This window comes from Mercenaria mercenaria, chromosome 2 (assembly GCF_021730395.1).
Source record: "Mercenaria mercenaria strain notata chromosome 2, MADL_Memer_1, whole genome shotgun sequence".
Lineage (NCBI taxonomy): Eukaryota > Metazoa > Mollusca > Bivalvia > Venerida > Veneridae > Mercenaria > Mercenaria mercenaria.
In genome coordinates this window covers 48,733,370-48,751,780 of record NC_069362.1, presented here as the reverse complement: position 1 = coordinate 48,751,780, position 18,411 = coordinate 48,733,370, and the positions used below count along the sequence as shown (strand labels likewise).

At 33.2% G+C, this 18,411-nt stretch overlaps 2 protein-coding genes across 20 annotated transcripts in view; one reads left to right on the top strand and one right to left on the bottom strand.

The window, feature by feature from the left end:
- LOC123563897 (voltage-dependent anion-selective channel protein 2-like) overlaps positions 1 to 18,411 on the top strand; it is a 372,548-nt gene that overhangs the window by 186,746 nt on the left and 167,391 nt on the right. The gene's annotated exons all lie outside the window — the stretch shown is intronic.
- Positions 1 to 18,411, bottom strand: part of LOC123563892 (RNA binding protein fox-1 homolog 2-like) — a 54,538-nt gene that overhangs the window by 3,975 nt on the left and 32,152 nt on the right. For 17 of the 19 annotated variants that reach the window (XM_045357025.2, XM_053536529.1, XM_053536543.1 and 14 more), the window contains 7 exons: positions 17,593 to 17,760; positions 16,654 to 16,707; positions 13,956 to 14,048; positions 8,439 to 8,502; positions 5,038 to 5,209; positions 1,572 to 1,739; positions 162 to 240 (listed from right to left, as the gene is read on the bottom strand). In XM_045357025.2, coding sequence (XP_045212960.1) covers positions 162 to 240; positions 1,572 to 1,739; positions 5,038 to 5,209; positions 8,439 to 8,502; positions 13,956 to 14,048; positions 16,654 to 16,707; positions 17,593 to 17,760 — 798 coding nt within the window. The remainder of the gene's footprint in view (positions 1 to 161; positions 241 to 1,571; positions 1,740 to 5,037; positions 5,210 to 8,438; positions 8,503 to 13,955; positions 14,049 to 16,653; positions 16,708 to 17,592; positions 17,761 to 18,411) is intronic. The other 2 variants (XM_053536528.1, XM_053536532.1) reach the window with 1 other exon arrangement.

Below are 18,411 nucleotides of genomic sequence, written 5' to 3'. Positions count from 1 at the left end.
TGGACAATTATTACTTGTACAATATCTGATCTTTCAGCCCAAGATGGTAGACAATTTTGTATATGCCATATTCCTAGTACTGAAGACTTAGTGAATACCTGCATGGTCTCCATAAGGCTGAATACTTGAACAGACTGAACAATCGAGCAATAAGAACTTACCCCGTATCCAGGGACTGGTCCAATACTGTGCCCAAGGAGAGGATCTGCTGTCGCCGCTGCTAATTCACGGCCTGTGTACCTGTAACATATAAATAATTTACATTCAAAACTCATCTTTTGTTATGTTTTACTACTATACAGCAAAAATGTGAAAACAGTGAGTGGTAAAATGATTCTGATTTGAAATTTTTTCTGTAAGCCTATTGAGAAAATACTTTGTTATTGTTTTAAAATCAATTTCTTATACAAAATACGTTCAGTGACAGAAACTTGTATCCATATTAACGCCACTGCGTAACAATTTCCATAAGATCTAAACTAATCACTGTCTACAAATAAAGCTATATTAAATGTACAGCAGAACCTCATTGTTAAATGGCCATTTTCAGGGTAAATTGCACCAACAGAAAATAAAGGAGAGAAATTTAAACAATAAAAGATCTATCTGCAATAGTCTGTTAATGGAACAGAATAATTTCACGAATTTATCAAATCGGTTAAATTGATTACTTTCAACAAAGCACAGCCTCTATTGCTGTAATGTGTTAACTCAATATCTGTTAAATCCCAGTCTTTGATGGAAAGTTGCTTTTATTTAGAGAAAATGAAATTCAACATGGCTCTTAATGTCACAACCAAATATCAGAAAGCTTTTCTGCTTATGATGCAATCTCTTATATAATGTTTCCTTCCATCAGTAGCTCTCCTCTCAATTTCAAGGAGTGCTGTCACATTTAATAGATCCTCTTACAAAATGACAATTTCTTCAGAAACAACATAAAAAGTACAAGACTGAAGAATATGTGTTAAGATATATTTACATTGCTATCTTCGAAAATCTTAATGACATATATATATCTTTTCTTATTTATTAAAACTTGACTTAAATTCTAGTTTATTTCGTAATATGTTTTACAGGACTGTAATTACTTCAATTTACAACCTCTAAACATCAGTTTTACTTTAACAAATAAACAGGAGCTACCCGTCGACCATTTCTAGCCAAACAACCATTATATCTTTTATCACATTTGTCAGGCAAGACTTATCTTGGTTATTTCAGTAAGCCTGATGGCTAGAAAGCCTTGTGTGAAGTTTCAATCAAATATATTTAAAGTGTTACTGAGATTCAATAACAGGTAGTTGCACTCAAAGCTTTAATCAAATTTTCTAAGTCAACAAAAGACTTTAATTTATGTTTATGTCTAGCAAAAGTTAATCTTACTGGATAACTGGGAAGTCATGAAGTTTCAATCCAATATGTGCAACAGTTATCGAGATACGGCCTTGCACCAGTGCCAGGGTGAGTAGAAAAACTATTTTGTTGCCTCATTGACAAATTATTGTATCTGCCTTTTCACATTAAGAATCGCAACAGATAAACTTTAAAATGCAACATGAGTTACATACCCTGCTGCTGCGTATGTAACACCACCAGCACCGGCAATTGCAGGGACAGCATATCGTGCAGCCGACAGAGGAACACCTGCTGCCAATGGCTGTGAGGTGACTAGCTGATACCTATCGGCAGCAGCATATGTCGCTAATAATGCTGGATCCATGGCTGCATACTGCATGCTGAAATAAAAGAACAAATCTGTATATACCATAGTTTCTTTTAAACATTCAAAATAAAATAAGGATGTTTTTCTCTAAGTAAAAACAGCTACTAAATGTACAAGATGAAAATAAAACTAATACTTTAGTCAGTGAGCAGTGAAGAACATAAGATCTGAATAAAGCTTGAAGAAATGCACTGTTTTGTTAGTATCTATAATAAAGAACGATGCACATTTAACTTAGTACAGTAGCTGGACACAGGGCTCGAGCTAGATCTTAATACAACACATGAAGCTTTTGCTTGTCTAAGAAATAGCCAATATAAGCCAGCAGTTCTCTATAATACCAAACAGTAAGTCACTTTATGCTCTTTGTGTAATTTTGCAAGAGTTAATTTCTGTTCTTTTAGACACCTAGATCAAGCCCTATTGTTCAAGCCACAGCAAATATTGCTTGTGTTATACAGCTAACATCAATACATAATGCACATTACATCTAATTACAGGATACATGGGTGTTATCAAACTTGCAACACATCAGCACTGTATTCATGTGAGAATTTCTATAATCTAAAAGATACAATACATGATGGCCTCACAAAATAAGATTTAATCACAAAGTTCCCCTCATGAGAAAACTACTAACAGAATTGATAGGGTAATTTTATGCGACTTTTTGTAATTTGACAGTCTTGACAGAATAACATTACTCCCATTGAAAGATTTGTGATACATAATACTGGTTATTATCAATGAATAGTTTAAATTTGAGGAGTTAATAATACAGTGTAACTGAGATATTAGCAAAAAAATAATAAAACATGGATATAAATGGTTTTCAGCACATAGATTATCTCCCCTTGTCATGTCCCAAAACAAATCTGCTGGGATATCTATATCATTAGAAAAATTTGACTCTGTTTCAAAATCATGTATACAATATTTTGTCTGCCTTGAACTTGGAAATGTCTCTTAACAAGCACATTCTGTTATGCTACATGTTTTTCTCATCTTTTACAACAATAACATTGAAATAATTTGCTATCAGACAAAAAAACAGCCTAAAGAACTGAATGTTTATTTTTGTTGATTTACTTCAAAGGAAAATATTAAAGTCATCTAAGAGGCACAAAACTGGATTAGACAGACATCCTGGCAGTCATTAATCATTGCTGTACACTACTTCACTGTTAGGAACTTGGAAAGCAAAAATAGCTCCAAGACATTCTGTATCATCTCATCTCATTTCTAGGAATCTTTTCCAAATATCTCTTTCAACAATTTCTTGCCACTGTGATGATTTATGGATTGATAAATTCTTGCTTTCAATCTTGGTCTTGCTTTGGGGTTTATTTTGCACAAAACTAGACCAAAGGCAACACATTTCTGATAAACTGTTTTCCACAACAATCTCTGCAAGCCTCTTTAAACTTTATTCAGTATTACCAGACAGAATAGTCTCCTGGGTTTCTCACAAATTTTTAACAGCATCCCATGCACCATCATAATCATTTCTATATTATTACCCAACTAATACAGCAATTCTTTCACAAATGAATGACAGATTGCCCAAGAAACAAAGAATTTGCTATGATTAATTATTTACCAAGAGTAACAGTTTTGTTAATGACAGCATTTTTTAATCCTTCTCTTGTCCGCTGCAATGCATGGAGAAGCCTTTTGGTTTATGATGGAAAAAAACCCAACTTATTTTATGATCCCACATTTTTCAAACAAAAACATACATTGCATGCAAAGCTAAGTTTCAAGGGTAAAACACTGCAAGAAAATCTAAGGTAATAAATCTTTTTTATTTTCAACTGTTTAAAGGGTAAGGCACCTTCCTTAGTGAAAGTATTTCTAAATCCACTTAATGATGAGAAAGTTATGAACCTTTAAATATTTGATACAAAAATGGCAGTCATTTTGTTTCAAAGGCAACACAAAACAAAATGGCGGACTTAACTTATTGTTTAACTTTTATCTGAACTGTATTTCATTAATTCTGAAGAGTAGTATCTCCATTTTCCTAACTAAGCTGGAAGAAATTATCATGCTTTACATTTTAAACAAGATTTAAACTACAGAAATGAAGTATACTTGTAAATAATCATGTGTAGATGACATTATAAACTGCCTCCACAGCTAGGCATTTTCTTGGGATCCGGACATTTGCCCCCCAGGACATTTGCCCCCCAATAAAAAAGTGGACTGCTGGACATTTGCATTGTTAGGCATTCTTTTCCCCTTTTAAGTTGCTACTACACAGGCCAGGCTCAAAATGCACATCAAAATTGCAGAAAAGAAAAACCATGACAGTATAGTAACTGTTCACAACAAGTCTTGACTTACTGTAGCCTCTGACTGCATAGAGAACAAAAGAGATAAAACAACATAAAATATCGGAGTCTCTCAAACAGAAAACTAAAAGGTTCTATATTTCTGCTAGTCTAGCTTCCTGAGTTGGAATTTCTAAGCCCCCATCCCTGCTACCAGACAGTTTGAAAAGTATCTTTGCCAAATGAAACAACTAAGATTCATTGACTAAAAGCTACACCTAACATAGTTTTAAGATAAAGATGTTAAAAAGTATGTAATTGCACTTGTTCCAAAAACTGAGCTAGTTTTTATGTTGAATTTAGTACATTTGTACCCTTTTAGTGAAGAAAGTAACACCAAAATTTTGACAAATTTGAAAATGAAGTAACCTATCTGTTATCAAAGGGAGCTAGACTTGAGGCTTGACACAACATCTACATATAAAGCACATACAATTGGCATTTTACTCAGTGTGTCCAAACAGAATATGTGCAGGATATTCATTGTGTAAGTGTTAATTACTGTTTATTCAATGCTATTACATGATAAAGTACAAGTTTACTATTCTTCTATTTTATGTCAACATCAGAGATAAAGTTATTTGTCACACAGAAGTAGCAACAAAAAATAAGCGCATAAAATATCTTCAGGTGACATAATATGTATTAAACAGTTGAAACAGACTAAGCTGAGGCAATATTTATTGACAAGAAGCATCTTTCTTATAGATTTTACGAGACAAAGCCATTCTAACTACTGCAAATTTAAATATTTTCTAAAGCAGTTTCTGGTGTTTAACACATCTATGTTAAAACTGATGAGTCAAGAGAAATATAATGTCTAAATCTTCAAAAATAACAATGGCCCTCTTATCTTATCATTCACTGAAGAAAATATCATATCTTCTAAAGCAAGAAATGATTGTTTCTATCAATAATCTGTCAAATAAAGGATTTTTATGTATGTGCTTTTTTCCCCCTTCAAATATTGTTACTTACGTGGCATATGGCAAAGCTGTGGCAGTAGGAAGAGGAGTTGGTTGTCGGAGTGCTGCAGCTTGCAGCTGAGCAGCTGCTGCTGCGTTGTACATTCCACGTGCCGCCAGGGCCGTAGCTCTACCCCTTGTTAACGCCACACCTCGCAGCGCGGCTGCAGATACTGGCGATATAACTACAAGCAAAACATCATCACGTACAGAAAATTCATCTAAAACAGTCATGCATAACATTGATAAATAGACATCAAATAAGAAATGTGAAACAGCATTCATTCAAAATATTTTCAAAAAAGATATATCAGAAAAATTCAGGCAAGTTATTGCAATAGGGCATAGCAGTTTTTTGCACATGTATGCAAATGCATTTCCTGTTTAATGCAATGGTTTTACTACATTCCCAAGTTTTGTAATTTAGAATGTATTATTGGAGGGGTGGGGAGAAAATTAGCAAGTCTAAGAATCATTAAGTCTACTCAAACAAGAATAATTGCAGTTTTATTCAATTAAGGTCGCCCAGTCGGGGATGCGAGCAATTTCAGTATTACGTCAATATTCAGAACATTAAGAATTGCATTCTGGTTATTCATCAATCAACATCAAGTATTATATATACATATAATGCACAGAGGATTCCGACTTCTGGTAGTTTTAATTCAGCAATGTCTACAATGCAATGCTTTCATAAAAAATAAAGTAAAAATCCCGAAAACCCATTTCCATGCACAAGATTCCAGTTGGTTTGTTATTTGTCATTGTTTCGATCATCGTTTGCAATTCTGACAACATACTTTTTCAGAAAGCATACAACATGCTATTGAGGCCAAGGGAGTGCAAAATCAATACATTCTAATCCCCCGAGGAATCACTAAGTCTCAATATATCACTTTTTTTCCTGCACAATACTGTCAATATTAGCCAACAAGTCATATTTTTTCAAGCACTTAAAGGGCTTTGCATGCAATCTTGTTGAACTATTAGAAGATTTCTACTAGGGCTTAAATTATTCCTTTTGACAATTTCCTCTGGAGATAATACCATATGAATTCCTCACGTTCATGTTGTGTGATGCTCCTAAATTCCAGCCAATCAAGATTAAATACTAGGCCAATTCTCTCCAAGATATATCCAGTAAACATGTCAAAAAACTTGGAGAAACTTTATCCTTTAGTTGTTTTGTTTATGTGTTAAAAGCAAATAAAGTAGAGATTGTTCATTTTATCTTCCCCATTTCAACATTCATCATTTTCAGTTTCTGTTATGGTTTTCCATTATTCATTTACATTCTTTTAATCTAACCAGTTTTGCTGGCTGTTTATGCCATTACAGTGTTGTCCCCAGCTTCACCACATGAATCTAAAGTGGACTGACAAATGATTTCATTCATATCACCTTCTATCAAATTGTCAAAAAACTTGCTCTGGGACACCCAACTCAACTCTAAATTCATGGTCTTGTGCTCTGCCTGCAGGATTGATTTTAGTACCCTACTGATCTAATCCAATCGGCTTGATTTTAGTACAAACATTTAGAAGTTCACCTACTGTACTTCAATCAAGAAATAGTATTACTGTTAATTTCTTTGGCAGATATTTGGTTCATTTTTTTGACAGATGTCCAATTGTATTACTTACTATCTATCAGGTATTTATCAGGTAAAATTAAGATAATAATCTTTCCTTGTCTTCCTATAGAATAACTTCTGTATAAACAAAGATTTTTTTGGACTGAGATATGTTAATCTAAATAGCTTTGGCATGTACCCCCATACTGACCTATTCGGAACATCTTATCTTTATTAAGGTATGATAATATAATAAGATATCTTACTCCTTTCATTTTTCTTCTCAGTCTTGCATATTTGAACAGTAGCTGTTATTCTCTGGCAAACATATGGCAGTGGAGCTATTTATTTATGGCCATTTTCCAATGAAGCAACAATGGTATGTAGGGGGGTGTATGTCTTGTCTCTCTCTTCATAAATATTTACTGAGGTTTTTATGCCAATTTCCAACAGAATTAGCTCATGCTGGGAAGTTATCATATATTTCAGAAACCATTATCTTAGATTCCATCAAAAAATATCTTCCTCCTGGAGAAATTTACCGGTCATTAAACTTTCAATCTATAATTAAGTTGCTCCAACAGAAACTTATCCAAGCCATAAGTCTTTGCTTTTTAACAGACAGAAATACCAGTTTGTTTACTTTAAATTTGTGTTCTGTCAGTCACAAAATGGCCACCCTGGCCTCCATATCCACAGTAGGCAGTATGAAACCCAGGACTCAATGTCTGTGGTCAAATTGTCACTTGCAGCAAATACATTGTCACAGGAAAAAGGCAGGGCAAAAGCCAAAGCTCAGGTAGAACTGGCCTAAAAATAAGACATTCCCATAAATTCCCAGAAGGCATCTGTGTTTTATTGCAGACACATTTAATACTGACATTAGCAGCCCAATCAAATATAAAAAACAACAACCCTGCCTCCTGCTACCATATGTCTTAGGCAAAAAGCAAATGTTTTCAGAGCTCTTGTAAAACCTCCACTGACATATCTGACTGTGGAACTTACAAACCATACTTCTCCCTAATTTTATCAATAACTGTCTACTTCCCAAAATTAAGGAATGGTGATTTATTAATATATTACGATAATATAATTTATCACTCCCAGTAGATTCTGTTCTGCGTTAGATATGTTCTGAGAAGGAAATAGTGCGGAATTAATAACTACTGAATTTAGTTCTTTCTTGCTATTATATATAGTTTTGGCTTGGCTGACGTTTATGTAAATTTTATGCCCGACAGGCTCATATGTCAATCATATTATAATTGATCATAATTCTGGAACTTCTCATAATAAAAAGCCAGAAACATGATTCTCCAATCAAACTGGTACTTCCAGCAGCAGGTAAAATGGTAAGGGGAAGGTTCATTCTTCCTGAATTCTGAAGCTGATAATTTTTCACCCTATTTGATGATCTTGTACAATTTGTTTGATATGTTTTATATATGAAAGGTTTTTCCTCCGATATTTGAACAGGCCCAAATTTGAAAATGTGCATGATTCAATGGTGCAATTAATGAACATGAGGTTATACCAGTCCCATATAATCAAGCTTATGCTTTTTCCGTAAAAAATATTTTTGGGCCTAGTACTGATCCTCTGTTATTTCTTGTAATTCAAGTCTAGAAAAGCAACCATCTTGCTCTTAGTCTTGTTACATTTATTCTACCTTCTAAATGGAAATTTCTTTGTAAATATTAAATCAAAGTTGCTCAAAAATGGTTCATCCCACTAAATTATACTGAAATTTGCTGGCGAATGAAAAAAAATTCCTCTATACAAACACACAAATAATTTGAAAATAAATAATAAAAACATTCATGAATACGATGTCTTACCATTTGGGATAGTAGGTGCAACAGCAGTTTTTTTGGTCATTACACGAGCAGTAGCATTGTTGACCTGACGAAGGATGGTAAGACATTAGCAATAAGGAAATCTGAGTACATACAAACATAGCATACATGTCAACATAAGATGCAACATATACATGAGGGGGTGTGTTTACTTTGCACAACTGGAATCATTCATTCGTTTTTTCTGTTTGTTCTGATGTTTGGCTATGTAAATCTTAATAAAAATGTTCTTTTTTTCTTTCTTTCTTGAAATCAGTCACAGTAAAGTTATGTCTAACATTTAACCAGAATGAATTCATGGACAGGTCAAATGTATCTAGATTTGAACCTGTATAAAAGCAAACAAAGACGCAATATGATTTTACGATCTAAAGACAGAAATGCGCTAAAAATTAATGTAGCGGACAGTTTGCCTAATTCTACAGTAAACTTGTATCTAAATTTCTATTTCTTTGTAGCAATATGTGCATACTTTTGAAACTAGTGCAGTTTTACACAGGCTCTCCCAGTTGTACAGAGTGCAGTCACAAAAACTTTCCCAGACATACAACTTGTTTTAGATATGAAAAAAATCTGGTTATAGTACTACAGAAATTTAAGAAATTATGAAAACCTTATTTAGACAAATATGTAAACATATTCGCTTCAAAAAGAGAAGCTAGCCAAAATGTCTAATAAGCTGGTGTTGATGATTATCTATTTGAAGACTGAAACCAACAAGGGAATACACTGGGAAAGAATCTATAACACATATATAGCTATCAACAAAATGTACTTCATCTTCAATTGCCATTCATTTACATAATGTGCAAAATACTGAATCATGTTATATCAGCTTTGTCTTGGGTGTCTGACTCAAGCCTTCTCATGAAGTTTTACTTGGTGAGGAAAATATAAACCCCAAGAGATTATCAAATAACCCACATTTTCTGTATTCTGATACTGATCATTAAATTTTTGACAGCTGATAAACAAATTCTTATGCTTGTATGAATGTTGTAATAAGAACAAAATCCTACACATTTAACCCCCAGTGGCAATACTTTAAAATTAGGTAAGAGAGTTACTGAAACTCTTGTAGCCAAAGCATTTTTTGTGCACTCCTCCTTATACTCTTTACCTTTATCTCAACTGGTAGCATAAATTCATTCAGAAACCAAAAGGGAGTGTCACAGTTTTCATGAGAATGTAATAAATTTGATGAAGAAACTTTTGCTGATAGCTATACAATACCCTCATTCATGAAAATTGTTATGCAAAAGAAATGGAAATTGCAAAAAGTACTTGTAAATTAGCAATTTCTCATGGAAGTTTCTTTGTTATGATCATAAAGCCAAGATATTAATTTTCTCTTGTCTGAAGAGGACTTGCCAATCTTACCCTTTATTCCAGACATTCTGAACTATTAATTCTTTCCTTTAAAAAATATGTAGTTTAATTGGTTTAATTCAAAGACTGATGTTTTAAGTAAAACAAACACTATAAAAGGAGAAAAATATGAACCCACAATGCCAGAATTTATTACAAGAACTGCTAAATATATCAAGAAAAATATAAATGAACCAATAAAATAATAATACAATGATTCAACGTTCTTACACTCGAACATCGATGATCAGATCCTCGACTCAGCAATCATGTGTCGCCATTTCCTTTATTTTCTTATGAAATTACCATGGTGGGTCGGTCGATAACTCGATCGCTCGAGATTGACACCTGGTCCCTGTGTATTATTTACTCTTTGTTGCTTATGGCAAATCGAGCAGAGGTGTCAAAATTTTTCACACTTCGGCGGTCAGAATGTATTGGTTAATTTAAAATTTTCGCACGTCGTGAGATTGCAGGGTCTATTCCCTACTATCTTAAGTTTGTTTGTCGGTATATTTGATCTGATAATGAGATCAATTATTGATGAAGGTGGAAGAAAAATTTTATTGATCAAATTGTTATTAATTATTACTTTTTTCTGCGGGATCGAGAAGATAATTATGAGATCTAATATTTTAATCAACAGTTGTTTGCATGCAAATAAAGGAAATAGATAGCCTTTCATAAATAGAGACGTAATTATATGATCTTAATTTGGGAAGAAAATTGCGAATTCGATTACAGTATTTCAAAAAAAATAATGTTTAGCTGTTTCTTCACATGTGCCATTTACGATCTATCATAATAACGTTTGTAATACGTTTTTTGAAATGTCACGAGGTGTTATTATTACGCATCACCGTTTCTCTGCAATCGTCTCGAGGTGACAATTGGTAAAACAAACTTCAATTTTCTTCGTATGTTGGTCAATGTTTGGGTCGCTCGAAACCATGGATAACTCGAGCATTTTGCTCATCCCCTTGCGACCTCGAGCGAGCGGTGTTTCACTGTATATCTAATATTCATTGATTCTTAACTGTTTCTTTTTAACCCCTACAACAGTAATCAATTTACACTAATCTGCAATAAAACAGGTTTTCAGATCTTCAATTTTCCTTTCTCTGACAGATTTATCAGAAATCAAGAATCTTGTCTGGATAAAGGGTCTGCTATCAGAATTTAGTTGCAGGCAAACTAATAAATCACTGATTCATATTCACACTACATGTGAAAAAATGAGCTCAATACCTCGAAAATGAGCTTTGGAAATCAAATTACAAATATCCCACCCACAGTATGGTGTCTTCCTTTCTCAAAGTTCTATTGATTTTGTAGTATAACTACATTTCTTCACCCAGTTCCTCAAATAAAGAAAGACAGGCAAATGAGTACTGTTAATTTGTAACTAGAGACACATATAAGCTGTATTTTCTACAGGGAACAAATAATTCATTTTACTTGATGTTTGACTTGACTGAAAGTTGATTACTTGAAAAATCAAAATCTACTAAGCGCTATGCTAGCAAGACTTTTGTAGACTTCATATTTTATCGAAAACAGACTATGGCCAGTTTCTTCATTACCATATGGACTTGAAGAAGGATAACAAATGTAGAATTCCTACAACAATTCTGATAGCACATCATAAAGAAAGGCAAGTTCTACAAAAGTTCCATGACTATTAGAATCTCAATTTTGCAAAACCTTCTGCATTCATGTATAAAGATTTACACTTTTCATGACAATGCAAGAAAACCAACGTTCTTAGTATAAAGGGGATAATACTAGAGGTATACAAATCCTACAGAGTTATTTCTAAATTTTATGCTTCTTGCCAACAGATAAGCAAATTCTTATGACTCAGCCATGAAAACTTCAAGATAGATATAAGAAAATCTCTTTCATAAGACAAATCTGTTTGCAATTCTATAACATCAGTTTTATGTAAATAATTTAGACTGGGAGACAGATATTTCAAACAACTTTTTTTCTTCTTATCATCCCCAACCACATGCCATATGTTCCATGTTACCTTTAAGTTCAGAAAAAAACAGAATCCTGTGATATAAATGCAATGGGCAGTCATAGCATATACCTTTGTACAAGGAATGTTTATAAGATGTCTTGAAATGTTTTATAGCGCTATAAACCTTACAGATGAAACTATTTATGTGTATTTAGATCTAAAAGCAACATTTTCTTGGATTGCTTCCTGGCAGGAAAGCACAGAAGAATTTTCCTACGCAAAATGTGACGTAATGGAGCCAGACATAAGGGAGGTAAGTCTCACATAAAAAGTGGCAAGGTTACCACCATGTGCCAAACTTTCATTATCAATAATGTTCCGTTATAGTACAGTCTTACAATAAAGTCCCCCCATTATTCTTCATTAGTTTCAGGAAACAACCAAGATAGATATGAAAGGCAGCCTAGAGTAACATTTTGCAATATAGATTTATCATCCGAAATAACAGAAGCAAAAATATAGGCCTCCACAGAAGTGAATTACAGAGCAGATGCCGTTGTTTGGGAGTTTTATACAGCCATTGCTTTACCCTAGGGAAATATCCTGGAGGTACTAAATGTTTGAATATTAGCTAAAATTAATGTATCTGTTTCACAACACCTTTGGGAAGCATTCTATAGATCCATCTGTTATAGACAGTTTTCTTTGGAATCAATAACAGAGCATTTGTACTTGACATGCAATAACTACAGTTTACATAGCTGGAACTATCTGGATACAAAAATAATTACATTTGACCAGAAATGTTTATGTACCGGTAATGTTTTCTGTTTTGAAACACTTCTTTTTCCATTTCAAATAGGAAATAATGATTAGAGGCACTCATGGTGGAAGCAAGGATGGATTTCATAAATATGAGTGTTTCCAACTTTCCAGAGAATGTTTAGTTAGTCATTTGATGGGTTTTATGCCACCACAATTTCAGGTCGTATGGTAACTTTTTAGCTTTTGATGGTTAATGAAGACCTGAGGTGCCCCTGCATTATTACAGGTAAGGGTAGGCACTCGGGTTTCAGATGACCTATTGGAGTAGAAGAATCTGGTTAGGATATAAAGAAAACCCTTAAGAAGAAGTTAACATAATATTATAATTATTTCACATAAAATCCACTAGTCTGGTATAAAAAAAATCCTCTTGAGAGGTAATAAAGAAATTGTTACATGTCCCTACAGATTCTTCCTCTAATCTAATAAGCAGACTTATTTTATTACATTTAATAAATTTATTGAATTACTGCTACTTAGCATGAAACTGGATGAACTAAATAAAGCCACTTTCGAGCCTTTTTTCAAAAAGTTTACAGCACTCTAAGAAAGGAAATTTAGAATTTCAGTGAAAGTCATCTTGTTGTTTGAAATATCTGATCTCCATTTTAAGTATTGGTCTATAAAATAAAAACTGTATGGAAAATGTGGATCCACCTACCTACTTGACGTCTCCTATAGTGTACGACCAGAGAACTTAGGATTGTATTGCCTTATAAATAAAATCGTATTGTAAGTGTTGTTGTAGTGTAACCTTTCGATTATTTAACATGTACGGTAACTATTGCGACACAGCACAGAATGAAGAAATGCCATAACACACATAGAAAATAAAAAAACTTCAGAATTTTTTGCTATCAAATATATCACATGGTAACAGATATATAAAGATATTTCCAGTAACACGGATAGATAAATGGAAATACTGGTGCCAAATACAGCCATGAATATAGGAAAACAAAACATCTACTGTCCATAACCAAAATGCACACAGATCTCAATTTCACTAAATAAAACAGTACTCTCCCAACAAAACTCAGTAGTACATTGAAGGCAATTTTTGGCAAGAAAAATACTCAATACACGAGTGGTGATTTCAACTCAAAATGCACCCATACATTTGCCTAGGTGATCATAATAATAAAAAAGAAGGCATAAAACTTTTCACTGACATTGGGGTTTGAAAACCAACGAGCTGCGTATAGTTTTCATACACACAAGGCAATACAACAATCACTTACAACGATGTACAGGCATTTCTTTATACTGCACAGGTTTAAGGTATAAAAGGACTTTTAAGTGTAACTTGTGCTACGACAAAATAATGAATATACATGCACCTCAACTTTGCGTCCCTCAACCACTGTACCGTTCAGTTTCTCTCGTGCTCTGTCAGCGTCCACGCTATTTTGGAAAGTTACGAAACCAAATCCCTACATGCACGAAGGAAAAAAATAAGGAACATGCATTAAAATTCGTGCAAACGAATCATTGTCAATACATGTATCTTTGTAATAATCATAGTCAGTCATTTAAATTAAAACATATTACACATGCCTCTGCTTGTATAATACATGACAGTACATAACTCTTCTGAAGTTAAACAAGGAGTAACATATAGATAAGACACATGAATCTCATTGATTTGACATGACAATTCGAACATGCCAGTGCCTAAGTAAGCGACACGATCTACATGCTTGAGAAACAGCTGCAAGACACACAAACAGACAAACACAGACAAACAAACATATGGACAAACACTCACACACATACCAGGACAAACATTCGGCCACAGACAATTGATATACCTTAGTTCATTTCAAAAAATAATCTTTACTCATTTACGTGCTAAATTCATACTCCAAACCAGGCTTACTTTTAATCTCAAAATGGCCAATAAAATCATTTTTCCAAAATAACATAAGCATAGTGTAATATAAAACATTTAACATGTAGCGCAATCTTTTTTAAATTTGGAACATGGATTTGAAAACATCACAAAACATATAAAACGCTGTCCACAAACACTCCCACATATATCCACACACATATACACATAGACAGAAACACATATGTGCAGCATCTTGGGTATACATTCATCACATATCTAATTCTGGTACTTGCAGGCTTAACAACAATCAGAGAGTATACAATTGCTGTGATATGGCATGTATTTTCACACATAAATAGCTTACACATAGAAAAGTATTACACTTAATGAAAAAAATATCACATAATAATTTCTCATATGCATCATTATTAAATGTGGCAGTTAGGACCCTTCTGTAAGAATTTACCATCACATTTGGAAACATTCCAAACACTTTTACTTCAAGTCTAAGAAAGTACCGTTAATGTTAAGCATAAATCTTTATTATGTAAACCATTAAACAATAGAGAACACTTTCATTTCCAAAACAAACATACTATTTTATTGGGCCTACAGAGGAGCTGAAACATACCACAGACAAAAACAATGCAAAAACAATCACAGAAAGATCATCAAAAACTTTTGCAAATGGATCAGCAAATTATATCACATTCAATGCAAGAAAATAATTACATTCTTAGTTCTGTGAACAACAATTATCAGATGAAAACAGGAATCTTTGCAGCAACACAGACAAACTAATCTAAGAAAATCTGTGGCTTCCAAATTGATTCTTGATGACTGTAGTTTTATTCTCTGATTATTTGGTTTCTTTCTATTTTGGAGAAAAGAGGTGTGGAGGTAAGGTGCAGAATGTGATATAAATTGCATAGAACAAATGTTTGTCTAAAAACATCAATGATGCAGATTTGCTGTACAACTGCTGTAAACAATGGTATGTCTTTTTTCTGTCTCCAATCAAAAGCACATTTCAGTTAATACAGCACACATTGTTACAACAGGAATTATCTACGAAACTGATGTCTTTAAACAACCAGTTAACAATTATCATTTACATGTACAGTGAAATTTGAATAAATCAAAGTATTTTTTAAGTTCTGCTATTATAAGCCTGTAACAATTTCAATATCTGTGTATACAAACCAAATTGTTCAATATTACAATTCATTTATTTGAAAAAAATGAAGTACTAGAGCAGAACATAATTGTGTTTCAATATTAATTAGAAACATTTCATTACAAAATGAAACAAACGACCATCATAAGTGTAGAAAGAGTTTATCTACACTGCTCACACAACATGAAATATCTAAATGCAGCTGTTGTTACATATGTATATACGCATTCATCAGTATAAAGACTGAATTGCTAGCCAGTAAATAGTCGAAACTATTGCCTGAGGTCCAAAGGACCGAGGTCAAATGGGTTTGACTTTTGACTGGCGAGCCATTCAGTAAGTGATTTATTAAATGACATCGAAAAATTAATTTCAACAGTCTTATTTATAATATTTTAGTTAGACCAGAAAACGTGCTAAATATAGACTGGTCATACAGCACAAATTATAGACTTTCGACTTATACGAAGTTGTGTAATAATTAAAATTAGGACATACTTTTATAGTTCTGCCTTCAATAGTTCTATGGTAGGACTTAACTATTTTCTATGCTTAAGGTTTGGCACTTAAGCATTTCTGTTGCTGTTGTTTTCTATTTTATGCTCGTCTTGGCAAAGTCAGAACTATAAGTAACAGTATCCCTCCTCATAATAAAGTCAATATAAAGCTCTTACAGTAATTAGTACACGGTTAAAAAATTTGCGATAGCACTTATTTTTGAAGCATCAAAATGGCTCCCAGAATGAGCATTTTCAATCAACATTACAGAATATGTCAAAATTTTCCCTTCTGTTCCATTCAGTGTAAAGAATTGCCGAACTATACATATATAACAACCAGCAGAATAAATTACTTCCTTCAAATCCTGGTCTCAATATGAGCAAGCAACTTTTTTTTATTTCAGACTGTCTCAGGGGGACCAGTTGTCAGCAAAAAACCTTCGGACCATTCTGGAGGCAAGTTGTTTTGCTTTTGCTCATGTATTAAGACAGACAAATGAACACATACATAACAATATAAAGCTTACCTTAGACCCTCTTTCATTGAAAATGATTTCTACATCTAAAATAGGCCCAAATTGCTGTAATGACAAAATAATCATTTTACTACTGCAACACACAAACTACTGAAAATTTTACTTTTAAACTTTTTCTACAATGGCATAGCAAAAGACCAAAAGATTTTTTACATTTCTGTGAAAAAAACTTCCATCTACATGACCAATACAGTCCATTAAAGAGAAATTATATTATTTCTGAGAGAATTTAGATCCTATATCAAAATTATTAAGGCAATTCCTTTTTTATTGGCTAGTAACTTCTGGCCTCTGTTCATAAAACATTTTTAGTCTCCGCTGAGAATGATAATGAATCTTTATTTTTGCCATGAGAAAATCAACAAAATGGGGTTGCGACCAGCATGGATCCAGACCAGCCTGCACAGATGCGCAGGCTGGTCTGGATCCATGCTGGTCGCAAAGCCACTATGTTGGTTTTCTCATGGTGTGGCTCATTTGTCATTTATATCTATATTGCATGTTTGAAACTAAATGTTAAGTTAATGACTATTTTCAAGCAACTTCTCATTACTGATGGTCAGTTTCGACTGGAGTTCCACTTGCTTAGACCAAAAAAATGTTTTGTGGTCATAGGGCCTTGATGTAAAATGTTATCATAATCTCAAGAGATACTATAAAATCTGACATCCAGTACAAAAAAATCAACAAAGAAAGGAAAAAAGACCACTTTTACAAAAGACATTTACTGTTTTTAAATTTTCACATTAAAATGAAGTTTTAATGCTAGGAACTAAGTAAAACTGAATTTCTATAACATATAGATATAAATTGTTGTTTATGACATTTATGACAAGAGCTGAATTGCCATTTGTTAAAAGTTTAGTTTCACATATTATACAATTCACACTTTCCGTTCTGCCAAAAAATGCATGACTGTATTTCACCTACCCCTAATAAATTCCGCAAATCTGCTTCTCTAAATCTGAATGGTATATTTGACACATGCAATCTCTTTGGTCCTTGTGCTGCTCCGGGTGACACGGCTTCTACTTTGGAACCGGCTTCTGTTGGGCTCTGCTGTTGTGGTACTGCCTCGCCCTCGACTAGATCTGTCTGCTATAAATAATTGAAAAGTATAAAACAATACATAGGTGTGCCAGGAAATGTTTTCTACACAAAGAAATTAACAGGGAAAATTATTAACCTTTACATAAAACACATTATGAATATCTAATTTTTCACTTTTCTCCATTAGACATGTTTTATGGCTTGCTTGCATGTGAGAATCTAATCACAAAGCAGTGGGTTGTCTGTATTTCCTACTTTATGCCATAAAACACTTAAATATGAAAAAACAGTTTTCTTGTACACGTGAAAAAAAATAAGCAAAACACTGCAAATTGCATTGTGAAAAGATAAAATCAAATAATATTTTATATAGAAGCCCAAAAAATCTGATAAAATTTTTAATTCTGCATTTAGTAAAACAATTTTTATATACTTGGAACAGAGCTTTTTTTCTTCTTATTGTTGTTTTATAAGCAAAAGCACTTTGTACCAAAGCTCTACATATAACAAACCAGTTATACATTACATGTTATTAACATGTTTCTATAAGTACCACATTACAGAAAATGTCAAACTATCATGTTATATACATGCCAAATACAAATTGCTGTTTCCCATGGCCACCAAATGTCAAAGATATTCTCAAATTACTCTGACACAACTAGCACTAAACACGATAATTGAATGAAGTGAAAAATG